A 14,436-nucleotide genomic window follows, 5' to 3' on the forward strand; every position below is an offset into this window, starting at 1 on the left:
AATGCCATAAACAAGACAAAGATGCTACAAGTTGCCCGAGTTCGGCATAACACATTAGAGGTGATGAACTGCTGGCTGTGATCACCAGAACAAGCAGAGCTTCCAGTGGAAAGTCCAACAGTTCCCCTCTCGATCGCTACAACGCATGCAACCCCCTGGGAGGGGGGGAATGTCAGGATTCATACCTCTGGCCCCCTAACCGAGGGGAGTCTGTCCTGTCGTGAGCGCTGATGTAGGAAAGTTTCTGGTGGGAGTAGGAGGGGGATCGGGGCATGGCTGGGGACCGGGGCTTGTGGGTGGGGGAGCGGTAGGAGCCTTCGTGGCTGGGGGCCCTGCCCTGACTGCTGTTAGAGCTGCTGTGGTCTGTGTGTAAGGAGGTGGATGAAGTCCTGGGGGCCCGGCCAAGAGTGGTACCAGCGTGGCGCAATATGGGGGTTCTTTGGCCATAGTTAGTCAGCCCTACCCCCATCAGATTGTCCCTGGAGCCACCGTACACTGGCGGTGTAGGGCCTCTAGACCCGTGCCCACAAGGTCCATCTAGGAAGCCGGCGTTGGCGGGTGGGCCATAACCTGCGTCAAACACACCAGAGTCCTGGGCGTAGATGTGGGTCTGGGAGCGTCCATGCAGCATCTGCCGCTTCTCCCTCTCCTCCTTCTCCTTCCTCTCCTGGATGGAGGCCATTATGGTTTGGGAGAGGTTATCATAGCGCACCGGAGATGGCTCTCTGTCCCTTAGGTGAGGGGATTGTCTGCCCAACCCTCTGGGAGGCATCACCGGACTGTAAGTTTGAGCAACCTGTTGCCTATGGATCTCAGATTCCCGGATGTGGCACATTTTGGTGGGCAGGTAGGGTGAATGGAATCCCAGGGATGGCATACCCGGGTGGGCCATGCACTCATTGGCACTGGCTGGAGAGATGCTGGGGTTGAGCAGGCTGTCATAGGACAGACTGCCATTACGGTTGGAGAGAGTGTTCGGAGAGAAAACACCCTTGTACGCAGTGGAAGCGACCGTCTGGGGCGGCAGCGCCTGCAACTGGCCCTTCTCTGGCCGGCGGTGACCTTGCTTCAGGCTGAGCGTGCGGGAGTTGGTGGGATCAGCATCCAGCTGGTGAGGTGAGGACTGGAAGGTGCGGTGGAGCGGAGCGTTGGCATACTCGGGCAGATCGAGGTTTGGCTCAGATCGATAGTCAGATCGTACACCTTCTTCCAAGATGGCTGAATTTTTTCGACCATCTGGCATAACAATCTGAGAAGCAAAGGTGGGAAAAAACAACCCTCATAAACCTTGAAACAATAGTTCAAAGCCAAACAAAGGAAGGATCTCTACTTACCTTCTCTCCGGCAGTGGGGTAGTGGACTTTCGGCATCGTGCCAAAGGATGGCTTGAATCTGTACATAGCTGGAGTGGAAGGGTGGGTTTTTCCAGAAAGAGAGCTTTCTATATAAACAAAAAATACAAAGAAAACACTCAGTAGTTGTCTTTTTCTTTTCTTTTTTTATGCAAGTGACACTCTCTGTGCTCTAATAATGAATAAAAAGAAGCATAAAAGGTAATAGAAAACAAGCGTGCTTATGCAACAATTTGAAATGGTTGACAGCACTGTTGGTGAGCCCTAAGGTCAGTGACGTGCAGCAAGGTTCAAAACTGGTGAGGCACTGACTTAATCAAAAGCAGATTTACAAATAATTTTGCGCATGTGGACAACGCAGGAGGGCAAAAAGGCTATTCTTCTACATGCAAAGCCGGACTGTGGTTTTAGGCTTAATGTTTATTTTGCGATTATTAATAAGTGATTGGTGTGGTGAGAGGAGAAAACTATAAATATATCGCTGCACTTGACAGCATGGCTAGCTCCATGGCTAACACACTGTTACTGTCTCTTACTCTTGCTCTGCCTTACCTGCCTCCCCAAGTTTCTCCACTGGGTACTCTGCTTTTTATTTCATTGACATTTTACAGGCAATGCAGTAAGGATAAGCTGTCACCTGCAATGGTTGAGATCTGACTGGTTCTGAAGTTCATTCTTGCATGTCACGTTAACAACTATCAAAGTTTGGTCTTCTAAAGGTTTTAAAATAAACATCCAGATCCTGATGCAGGAAAAAAGATAGTCAGGACTGTTAGTAGTCCGCTGTTAACGCTGGATTCACAACATAGTTTTGAAAACAAAGGAAGACGAGTAGATTTTTGGTTATTTTATTAGTGTTTAAAATTCTGCGTCGTTTGTCCTCCCCCCACTGAATTATATTCTTTCAGCAAAGTCAAAACTTGTCCATGAGAGCTGTAGGCAGCAGGGACAAACAATTAATGACAAACAATTTGTCATTAATTTGTCAATTAAAGACAAATTGACAAACGATTAGACCTTTTTCAACTAATACGCTTTAGAAACACCAGCAGCACTTTAAAGCACCACCAGATGGCAGTGGTGCTCTGTGGATAATCAAACCGTGTTCCCTCCCTGACATAATGCAGCATGACACTGAGGATAGTCAGGAGCTAACCTGCTGTTTCCATTGCTTTATCCTTCTCTGACACTTCATGCTGATGAATGGGACTCTACCTACTCAGTACCATTCACACTGATTTAGACAACATTTTTAGTTAAAGAAATAGTTTTTTGACAACCCACAAAAGAAAGGGTGGTGATTAATTTCATTTCTTTCCATTTTTAACCCCCCACAAATCTGCTGCTGATTCTCTGTGCAGAGCTGGTCTCTTCAATACAGATCAAGCCAATTTCTTGGCTTGGAACACAAAAACGACCAAAGATTGTTGGAACAAACATGAAATCATCACGAGGCTTATCCAGAGCCAACTCCAAGAAGTAGGACGCTTGTCTTCTACGGATGGAGTTTGGGAAAGTTGTCTTTTGGTGCATCCCTACCAGAAAAGACTAACCATGATCGGATCACGAGTACCTGAAGTGCAAAAGAGTGTCGTACCTTCGCTGGACGTCAGCTGGCCCTTCAGCTGGTTGTACCTGTCAGCTTTGGGGGGCAGCGGCGGCTGGGTTTCGTTGCCGTCCAGGCCGTCGATGCTGCTTTTGGACTACGAGGAGGAGAGGGAGAGTTAAAGGCATCCAGAACAGGTGGGTAGGTGGTGGTGGTGGGGGAGGGGGGGGGATTGGCACGTTTAACTGAGAGGACCATCTGTTGTTGCTAAGGATGCACTAATAATGCAACTCCCACGGACGGCTGCATGAAGCAACAACTCAACTTGCTCGCATTAAATGCATTCTTTTCTAAAGGGAAACTAATGAAGGATAAAAACATCTTTCATGCATCTTACGCGAGTATTTTGTTAATCAACGTTTATGCCTGCGTAGCACTGTTAGGAGTGGACTCTCCAGGGGTTTAATGCTAGCCGCCAGTGGAGGATCAAGCTGTTTGCTAGTCAGAGATGAAGAAGCTGTGAAAATCTAGTGCAAATAAAAAAAACCTCTTATATTAAATGAGTTACAACAACATTTAATTTCTCTTTGGGGTCAGTAACGTATTTTTGAATTTAAATGTGAATATTTAAACCTGTTAGCATGATAGGCTATTATCTGTTGGCAGCAGCCTGGTAAACAGTGGTTTGGTTTTTCTATGATTACCGCTCTTCCTTAGGCAGCGTTTGGATGGAGCAGTTTGTGGTTATTATATGACAACATTTTAGAAAAGGTTCAAGGCGTACAAATACTTTCGCAAATCCCATAAAGCTGTAGAAAAGGTTTTATTTATTTATTCGTGTTATGAAACGACTTAAAAGCGGTGACATTTAAACAGATTCTTGAAACATGTTGTCTTTAAGAGCTCCTTTAATTGCCATCATTATGCGTCAGTAAATCTCCCTCCATGCCTTCGATAAAAGCAAGATGTCTGACTGAGATACAAAACCATAAATGCAAAACGTTTGCCTTCGTCTTGTTTTTTATTATTTTTTTAATACTGTAACCACGCACTGAATCCAGACAAAAAGAACAAAATTTCTGAGTCACTACTAATCAAATTCTTTGTCTCCTGTCTGAGTCAGTTGTTTTTGAAGCCAAAGAGTCTAATAATCTCCTGAGGCAGTCACGTGGAAAATGCTCTGATATAAAGGACTTGACTATTGTCTAAAAATGGGGAAGTTTGGCAACGATGGAGGGTGGAGTTCTTTATAACGCTGATGGGATGACGAGGGTTTCGGAGGGGGGAGTTCAGTGGTAACTGCACGCTGCTCACCTTGGAGTTCATTATCGTGCTGTGCATGCCGTTGTCGCTGACCTTGATGGTGATCTGTCGGTCAGAGAGGTCCGGTCGTATGAACGGGGGCTGGATTTTGACATGGGGCCTCTTCCTGGGGTCCAACACGTACCTGTACAAAATGGCGGCACATGAACAGACAAGCTCTTCATCCTGACACGTGCTGAACCTTAGACCCAACATGCTGAAACTCTGTACAAAAACTAGCGGCCGTACTGGAAATGTTGGTATGAAACATCTGGAAGGTAAATGTTTTTTATTCACTTTTCAAAAAGAGAAAATAGAAAACAGGTGGGATTAGCTAAAGCATGTACTCAGTGACCAGGCTAAAACCTGATATTTAAAAGAAAAAAGAAAAAATTCCAAGATGATATTTTTACGTTGTTTTATTATCTCTGGAGAGAAACCTGTCTGACTTTCTATCAGAAATAAACGTCTTGGTTGAATGAAAACCGAAATCTGCCAGGTGTATAAATCATTTTAGGCTGAACTGTAAGTCGGGTTATATCCTGCATTGTGAATATTTCTGCTGGTGCTTGCTACGTGAAGTTTGGAGAACCAAGAATTAAAGCCAAATCCCAACAAATTACTCCTAAATTTAAAGCATTTTTCGGAAAAGATAGGATTTATTTTTTCTTTTTTAAACAAACTAAAAATGCTGTTGTTGTTCTCTTTTGTATTTTTAAGCAAATACAAGATTACTAAATCATCATCCCTGACTGGCTACCAGATTTGTAAAAAAAAAAATTTTTAAATCATCTCAAGTGTTTGCTATAGCAATCATTTGAACCAGCGGTTGTGTAAATCCAAAAATCTCCAAGCAACGTTTAAACAGCAGCTATAGATAACAGAGCACATCTTAAGTGTTTACCGTTTCTGGGAATGGAGCCCTTATCTCACTTGGATTTCAAATATCTGCTTGCTTTAAGGACCTTCTGTTAGACGACGAATCATGCTAACCGCCTCTGCTTCCCTTTAGCCGTTTCTGTGCAGAGTGAGTGAAATCTCTCAGCCGTCTGCCTTTCCCCCACAGGGTTCTGCTGGCCGCTGTCAGACAGAACCACATACATGCAGGACACCGCTGCAACCGGCTCAGTCCATGTACAGCCTGTATTTGCCACTGCAGTGGCTGGGTGGGGCCGATCAGTCTGTGCAAACGGCATCGATGTCGTGAGCTTTTAATGAGCCACAGCACATGCACGCATCTGGATTCATGTGCTGACTCATGCTGCACACAGGTGCCCACAGGGAAGGGGGGGGTTAAAATGCATGCAAGTGTGTGTACGCTCACACGTTGGAGCGTAGCATGTTACCTGGGCACCAGCGGACTGCATAAGACGTACTCCACGTTGCCACAGCAACCCTTGGTGAATGGATTTACTCCCCCACGAAACTTGCCCGTCACCTGAGGAGGCACAATGCGTCACAAGGTCGCACAAAACGCGCACGCGGATATTTACAGACGGAGGAGAACGATCAGAAAAATGAAGAGCGTGTGTGGATTTTATTACAGAGTCATTTATCAGCGCCCCTCACCTGTTCATTAGTCGTTCGACCCCGAGCTACGAGCACCATGTGGAAGCCCGTGAGGCCCATAACCGGGATGAAGAACAGCCCCGCTATGCACATCACCACCATGCTGGTACGCACAAGTCAAGGCAAAACGTAGAAATCCTGCTCAGCGGCCATTATCGATTTATAGAGCAGTTTTTTAAACTGTATATGCTACAGTTTAGCACTGCGGCAGTAAAAGGATACGTGACGGTGGTGTGAAGTCCTCCCAGCTTTTCTCTGTGGTGGAGAACAAATATGAGGCCGAAGGAGAAAACTCCCACCATGTGAACGGTCAACGACAGCAAGAAGAGGAAGAAGTAACGGTAGTTCCTCCGGCCGATGCAGTTGTTCACCCAGGGACAGTGATGGTCGAAATCCTGAGGAGAGCAGAGGAAGATATTGTAAGACACGTGTAGGAAGAAATACAAAATATGCGGCTTGAGTCCAAAGGCGATTCTACCAAAAACACAAATGAAATTTATGTAAACTTCAGAAAATTAAAGGAGCAGTAAGATGTATCTTTTATGAATATAGTGTCATTTTATAAATCAGTCAAGTAACTATTTTACCTCCAACTGTTCTAAAAAAATCTGTATATATCAAAAACATTTCTTTAAAAACATCCTGTTCTGTGTGATACTCCGCCTTCAGGAAGTCATCAAAGCACCGCTCCTTTGTTAACCCTTTAATGTTTTGTTTTTTTACCTGTGTTTCACTGAGAAGTAGCTCCTATGATGATCTCAACTGACACATAGTTACACTATTTGTTTGTTAATTACTGATGGCTAGTCTGAAGGAGCTGAGTGAGGGGTCACATGGTAGGGCCGCTCTGCGAGGTCCTTGGAAACTACGGCTCGGAGGAGGAGCTTGGTCCTTTAAGGCGGAGCTTGGTCCACCTAGGCGTTTTGCACTGCTGAATGGTTGCCAAGGGAGACGAAAGGATTCCTCAAACATGCATGAAAGAGTGGAGGCAATGCTCCAGGTATGTTTTTGTAGAGAGACTAACATGTCGTGGCATAATACTTCCCCTTCAATAGATAAAAGAACAGCCTCTCAAATCAAACAATTTAACTGTTAGCCATTCACTTTAATGTGAGACGGTGAGGAAAAATGATGTGTCAATCTATATAGTGTATGTAAACAATGTGGTTGGGACATTCTTTAGGCAAATATTCAAACATTTCTCTTAATTTAATTATTAGAAATTCAATCTACCAAACCCAAAAGAATGTGTGAAGTCCTGATACGCTGTCAGTAGATGTGGATATCTCTCTGAATTTATTCACTTGGTACAACAGCAAGATAGGATTTTAAAAGCTGTTGCTGATAGCACAGTTATTACCTGGATGAGATGGCCAAGAGCTTCTATTCATGCCGGTAGCTATGGTCACCTACCGCTGCTCTCTTGCCAATTTCTTGGTGTTCTTGTGAGATAAACCAATCTCCAAACAACGTATTAGGTGAAAACAAGCGCTATGTTAAACAGGGCTGCTGAATCAGTCATTTCTGACTTTTGTGATTTAAATGCTATTATTAGTCTAACTTTCAGTCTAACCTTGGCACACGTTTAGGCTGCACGTGCGCTGAAGTGGTGCGCGACTGTGTCCCCGCATACACACCTCCACACAGTTGTCGCAGACGCTGCAGTGTGAGCAGCGGGGCGGCCTGTAGAAGTGGCAGGTGGCGCACCACTTCATCCGGACCTGAATGCCTTTGATCTCCACGTTTTTGTAAAGCGGCGCCCGGAAATCGTCGTCCTTGTCCTCATCCTCGTCAGCTACGAGACACACAGAGACACACACGTTCGCGCACACGTTCACGCACACAGAGACATCGTCAGAGTGCAGAGATGCCCGTGACGGATCAGGAGGAAAGCCATTTAGCTCACTCGTGTGTGGCGAATGCAGACGTACGGAAAGACGCGCAGTTTTGATTTATGATTCCATCTGACGGGGACAACGGGGAAGCACCTTAAACGAAGCTCGTCGCTGCTGTCGGCTGCCTCCGGCGAGAGCAAACACACCGAGAGGAGCGAACGTTTCTGTGTGGACGTGACCTAGTCAGTCTGCTGCGAACATTAACACAGATTAATGGGAATGTTGTGACTCATGTACAGAGTGAATAACTTGGCTTTATTTCTCTGCGTGCCAGTTCTCCACGAATTCGTTTCACTCTTTGCTGAGAAACAGTAACTAAAACCGCAACCTTCAGCCGTCTATTATTGCATGTTTTTTATTTGGTTCCGTTTATGTAAAACCTAACCTTGTGACTGAAAGCACAAAAGTGTTTATTTTCTAGCTGCAGCAGAAAATGGTGAAAAAAAACCAAAACAAAGGTCTTTCACCTGATCAAAGGGTACATTCAACTGAAGCCTGAACTTGAGAAAATAATTTCACAGTACAATAATAACTGCGGGGAGAGCCAGGTAGGTTCTGTAGACGAAAGCGGACCAAGGCAAGTAAAATAAAAGAGAGAGAGAGAAAGGGGTGTGGGGGGCGACGAAACAAAAACAGCACAGAAATAAGCAGCAACACAGAAAGACATTAGCTGTGTTATAATGGCTCTCAAGTCGATTTAAATAGATTTTAACAGGGGGAGAGCATCTTCTCTCTCAGCTGCTCTTCTACAAATTCTAATGCAAATAGGCAAAAATAACAACCCATTTCCTACATTTTCAAAACTTTTTCAGCATTTATTCAGCCAAACACGATATTTGGGTTTTTGTAGTGTTTAGCCTTTTCCACCCTGTTACACAAAATGTGTATATTTGTATAACTAAATGTTAAGTATCATGAGTAACTGTCTTCATTTACCTAGGTTACGTTGTTAGGCTACGTAGTTGTTCGTAGCCTAACAACTACGTAGGCTAGTAGTTGTTAGCCTACTAGCCTAAAAACTACTACTAGCCTAGTAGTTGTTAGAATACTAACAACTACTACTAGCCTAGTAGTTTGTTTAGGTTTAGGTTGTGAGTTTTGTAACCAGTGACCGATGAAATATTGCCCATGTGAATCTCAGTTGAAGCAGCAGCTTCATTTGATTACCTCTGGAAAACATGAGTCAACTGACATGAAATGAGGGAAATTCATCCTCTTAAAAGATGACGAACCTGTTAGCAATAAATAAGATCCTGTATGTATAAATGCTGTAATTTTCCTCTTCACCGCAAGTGACGCTGCTAGCAACTAGCTGTTAGCTTTAAGCTAACACTGACAGAGAAATTGGAATATGAATGATACTGTTAATAAACTCCCTCAGCTATGGATACATAGAAAAAGCTCTGTCTCATTATTAAGCTTGTTACCATTGTTAAATTTTTATTGCATGCAGTAGTTGTTTCTTCCCTAAGGTCTACATAAGAAACTGCTTTGATAACAGCTAAAGCTAGAAATACAATATAATTTCTGTTTTTAAAGCTTGTCTTAGTAAAGAGTTAATTCATTCTTCCGGCTGATACCCGTCTCTTTGTACCTCCATTTTATATCTGTAAACAAATGTCTCTGGCTACTTCGCTTTATTGGTTAGTTGTTTATTTTTACGACTTATGTTGATAAAGTTCCCAAATGCCAAGTATATTGTTGGTATTTGAATGTATATTGTTTGTTGGAAACTTCATATTACACCTTATCTCAAATTAATTCAGGTCTCATTCTGGTTTGAGCCTGATGACTCATATCTACAAACATTGAACTACCTAAAATGATTAAGCAACTTCCTGTTAGTTTATTCACTGGATACAACTACACTTCCCAACACTGTAGAGCAAACTGTGAACAAATTATAGAAAAAAAAAAAATCTAAATCACTGTTTATTAAAGAAGATACAAAATATCCCCCGTGTACGAAATGATGCGTGGTTGGTAGTAAATGTCCTGCGGGAGACAATTCAATGATGTGCTATTAGCTACATGTAATAGTAATTAAAAAAGACATATTAAAATATATATTTGTGATTTGTCAGGGCTTTTAGAGCAAAACTATATATATCTGCTGCAACAAATGTACGACGAGCAGATATTTACTACTCAATCAGCTATGCTGTAGCTTTCAGGTAGCCTTCAGGTAGCTTTCAGGTAGCCTTCAGGTAGCTTTCAGGTAGCCTTCAGGTAGCTTTCAGGTAGCCTTCAGGTAGCCTTCAGGTAGCTTTCAGGTAGCCTTCAGGTAGCTTTCAGGTAGCCTTCAGGTAGCCGTTTTACCGACATCTGACTCATCGCTAATAACTCTGGCCTTCAGACAGCGTTACACTAATACCAAAATGATCCACCGTTTTTCAGAAGTGGAAAAATGCAGAAACAGATGGATTTATCCGTCGTGTGAGCCAGACCTGCAGCTCACCAGCAGTAGGTGGGAATGAGGGAACATGACGGTAAACTACGTGCTCCACTCAGCGGAAGAATAAACAATCTTTTCTCTGGTGTCTGTCTGATGGAAAACATTAAAACAACAAGAGTGGAAGCAGGGAACATTTCAGCTTTTTTGAAGCTGTGACTTTTCAAAACCTCGCTTTACCCTGATACCTGTACCTGGCCAATGCATAAGTAAAACAAAGTTTTTACTTGAACTTTATTTTATTAGCTATTCTGTATGAAAATTTGCAAACACTCTCTTGCCATTACAGCCTGGTTACTGACTTTGCTGTTTTTGCTGGGAAGATGCTGTGAGGGTAGCAGAGACACTTAAGGTTTTAAAAAAAGGAAGAGAAAATATTTATTAAATTCATACACATCTTATCCAGATCAGAGGAAAGTTGTTGCTTTGACAACTGTTAACAAACGTCTTTATATACACAATTTTATATTTTATTGCAACTGTACTTGAAACATTATCTTGAATTAAATAGAAATGCTTTTTCTTTTTCACTATAGGGTGTAAGAGAAACGGGCTGCACTAGTTTTGACTATTTAAATGGGAAAAGTCAGCCTTCATCTAAACAATTAATAAGAGTAGAAATAAATCTTTTCACGCTGAAGCTATTTACAGAGTCCTGGAAACCATTTTCAATCCAAAAGATGCATTTTCCCCCAAAGGCAATAAAAATGCAAAAGAAAAAAAGTCGAACATTTGGAAGACGTACATGCTATCAAGCTTTCACACACACTTTGACAATGCAGACTAGATTTGATTTTATTTTTTTGTTGAGTTTTATGTGCCAGCGTTTTAATTATTAGGATTTAATTGGGGCTGCCAACAGAATGTGACAGGAAGAGACGGGAACAGCCTTTACAACCTGCTGATTATTCCCCCTTTGTGAAGAGAAGCATGATAACCTCCTCCTGACAGGTTCTCATCCTTTCTGAGCACATTGCAGTGAAACACTGAGTACCGCAGCTTAGCGCTTTGATAAATGTGGCCCCCGATAAACTTTTCTCCTCAAGGAGTAGCGGGGATGGAAACGCTCGTTCTCATCTGCAGCAGTGCAGGTGGCTATCGGAGATTTGAACGATGAACGTGGGAAGAAAGTCAGGTCAGGTGTGTGAGTTGAAGCACAAACCTCGGGGGTAAATACCAGGGTCCATGAAGGTTGCCATGCTGAAGTTGGCCAAGACGAAGAGGAAGACCAGGCCATTGTAGAGAGGCACAGCGGGAGAGATTACCTTCATCAACCAGGGGCACCTGAAAAATAAAAACGACGCTGTTGAACAAAAAGGACCGCCAACGTAAACGCTTTGAACTCAACATGTGTTTAAATCTCCACGGGATACGTGTGTATCCTCTCATTTGCACCGATTCGTGTGAATTAAAATTTTTCATCCGGGCTAAAGGAAAAAATTATTGTAACCACCAGATTTTGCCAAAAGTTTTATAAATGTCAAACTTGTAAAAAAACCAAACTTTTTTTAAAATGACGTAGTTCATTTCAGTTTTTTTTTATTGCTAATTCACAACAAATGTTATTTCAATGTACATTCTGGTATTGTACAGTCCGGTACCAAGTCTGGCGTCAATATACCAACCTAGAGAAAATTACCCAGTTCTACAAACCCGTTATGAAAATATTTCATATCAGCCTTCCAGACCACTCTGGTCTTCTGCTTCTGGTTCTGCTCTGCATCCCCAGAGTCAGGACCAAACATGGAGAAGCAGCATTCAGCTTTTATGCTCCTCTAATATGGAACAAACTTCCAGAAAGCTGCAAAAATGCTGGAACGCTGAGCTCCTTTAAATCAAGGATAAAACCCCATTTCTTTACCATTACCTATGGTCAATTATAACTCAAACATTATTGATTGTAGTCTTTATTACAACCTTTAATTTAGTTCCTATATTTTACCAGTGCAACCTAAGGTTTTTGGCTCTATGTTTTTTTGTTGTTTCATGATTTCATCATTCTAAGCATTTTGAATCGCCTTGTTGCTCAACTTGCCTTGCCTTCCGTAATCATAATGCAACACTCAGGGTCAGCTCACTATCCCCGTTGGTAAAAATGAAAAGTTTAAGTTAAATCCACCCAACTGCATCGTGTCATGCGGCCTCGATCGACAAATTGTTGTTGACTTTACAGTAATTCCTCTTAATGAGCAAACGAATATCAGCTGAAATCAAATAAGGCAACTGGTGCCACACGGGCTCCTGTCGGTAAACTTAAATATTTGTGCTGTCACTCTAGACATATTAAACTAGACTAAAGCCAGAGGCTCATAAAGACAAAGGAGGGGCAGTATTCCACAAACAGACCTCCTACCTATTCTGCCAAACGTTTCAACACAATGACTCCAACTCTTGTGGCACAAATCTTCGCTCGACCCTTTGAACACGCCACTCGAGGCAATTCTGACGTCAAAAAAAGAAAAAAAGCATTTTCTGATACTTGAGCTTTGAGTTTCATCTTCAACCCATAACTCCTCTGCTGCCCCAACAGTCCTCTTCTGCTTCGTTGAATTATTCAGAGCTGTGGCTCCAGAAAAGCCGCTAAAGCAGAATATAGAGAGCAGCTAAGAAGAGCCGGTCTCTCTCTTGTCATCAAATGTGTGGCACGTGGTGGGAGGTTTCATTTGGCTGTATCACCGGCAGCAGTCACGGCTGACCTCCCTCAGGTGTTCATTTTCTTCCTGTCGGTGTTTGTGAGTTATCATACCCGAGACAGCCAGCAGTCACTGTAGCTCTTCTGAGCATAACCTAAGCTAGCTTAATTGCATATCTAAGTTACCAAACAAAACTCTCTGAGGAATACACACAGATGAAGCCTGTGGTTCATTAATGCTAGCCCTGCTGACCGCACATTTAATGTGCTAAAAGGAAAAAAAAAGAAAGGAAAAAAGAGTCAACTTTGCACTTATTTGGTTACACACAAGTTGCCGCAACGCGTACAGCGGGAAAACTGATTACAACAACGTAGGCTGTTTTTAGTTGGCTGTTCTAGAAGACAATTAGTATTTACAGATCAAAAGTTAACAAAAACTAGGGACTGGAAATCAGACAAAAAAAAATTCAGATGGATCTCTGCATATGTAAAGAGCAAAGTAGGTCAGAGAGAAAAAGAAATGGAGTATAATTAAATTACTACAATAAAGATATATCAGTCTGTGTCTTTCAGAACAACTTATTGTAATAAATGGCTAATTTAAGTTATTTTTCTACCGTGATGGATTCCAGATTATTATAGCTAAATTAAACAAATAAAAAATAAAAAAACCTGAAATGCTGGTCCAGCGAAAATTGGGAGAAAACCCCAGTCAGTTGGTTGTTCAACAATTATATTTTTTCTTCTGTTGAGTATTCATTACCCAATGACTGTATGTAATCACAATATAACACTTTGACCTCTTTGAATTCTTCATCTAAAAATAAACCAAGCTATGACAAAAACTATAGCGAAAAAAAGGGAGAAAAAACTAAAGTAAAACCAAATAATAATAATTATCCAATAATAACTAATAAAAACCAGCGAACACGCTCCTCAAAACTATTTGAAACTTATCGAATTAGACAAAAAGTCACACAAAAAAAACAAAAAACTAAATTATAACGAAAAACCCCAAACTTACCTTTTTAGCCCCGGTCGAATTTAGTCTATTCTGCATCCACTGCAATAAATGACAACAGCAAGTAAGACTTATAAAGTCGTAGGCTGACTTTAAAATAAACTCGCGCTTTCCCTCATTTAAATCAGTCAAAAAGAACTGGCAAAAACAGCAAGCCATCCGACTCCATGCCTGGAGTGTTTCAAAAGTCATCTTTACGTGCTCGGTCTCTCTAAACGCGGCTTCAGTGGCTCGTTTTGTGACAGATATCGCATTTACTTCTACAAGAAGCGAGATCAAGGCGGCTCTCTGTGGAGTTGCCTTCACTCGGCGGGCTATCGAGCAGCGGCGCTGGGCCGCCATCGCAGCTTTGGCGACAAAGCAAGGCTTGTACAAATCTTTAAAAGCGTCTTCACAGAAACGCAACAGCAAGCGGTCCCAACAACTTACAAAAACAATGTATTTATCTTTCAAAGGCTCGTGTATTTTTACCCACAGTGGGAAGCTGCTGCCAAAAAAAAAGTAGAAAAAAAAGAGTGCAGTTAATGGCCGTCAGCTCAGTCGCCTGGAAGTTGACAGTGTGGGCGGAAAAGTCTAATTAAGGACACTCGCAGGTTAATAGCGTAGGAGTAACAAGTAAATACTGAGTTCTTATAAACATTGTTTGCTAGTCTATTTTACTGTGTGA

General features: G+C 42.3%; 1 protein-coding gene across 7 annotated transcripts in view; it reads right to left on the minus strand.

Moving 5' to 3' along the window:
- zdhhc8b (zinc finger DHHC-type palmitoyltransferase 8b) overlaps positions 1-14,436 on the minus strand; it is a 90,956-nt gene that overhangs the window by 5,034 nt on the left and 71,486 nt on the right. For 3 of the 7 annotated variants that reach the window (XM_044111839.1, XM_044111841.1, XM_044111837.1), the window contains exons 2-10: positions 11,279-11,400; positions 7,407-7,564; positions 5,992-6,164; positions 5,770-5,872; positions 5,547-5,638; positions 4,213-4,345; positions 2,950-3,055; positions 1,335-1,441; positions 186-1,249 (exon numbers count right to left, since the gene is read on the minus strand). In XM_044111839.1, coding sequence (XP_043967774.1) covers positions 186-1,249; positions 1,335-1,441; positions 2,950-3,055; positions 4,213-4,345; positions 5,547-5,638; positions 5,770-5,872; positions 5,992-6,164; positions 7,407-7,564; positions 11,279-11,400 — 2,058 coding nt within the window. Of the gene's footprint in view, positions 1-185; positions 1,250-1,334; positions 1,442-2,949; positions 3,056-4,212; positions 4,346-5,546; positions 5,639-5,769; positions 5,873-5,991; positions 6,165-7,406; positions 7,565-11,278; positions 11,401-12,469; positions 13,102-14,436 lie in introns of those variants that run through there. The other 4 variants (XM_044111840.1, XM_044111838.1, XM_044111842.1 and 1 more) reach the window with 4 other exon arrangements.

Source organism: Gambusia affinis, linkage group LG03, assembly GCF_019740435.1.
Source record: "Gambusia affinis linkage group LG03, SWU_Gaff_1.0, whole genome shotgun sequence".
Taxonomy (NCBI): Eukaryota; Metazoa; Chordata; class Actinopteri; order Cyprinodontiformes; family Poeciliidae; genus Gambusia; species Gambusia affinis.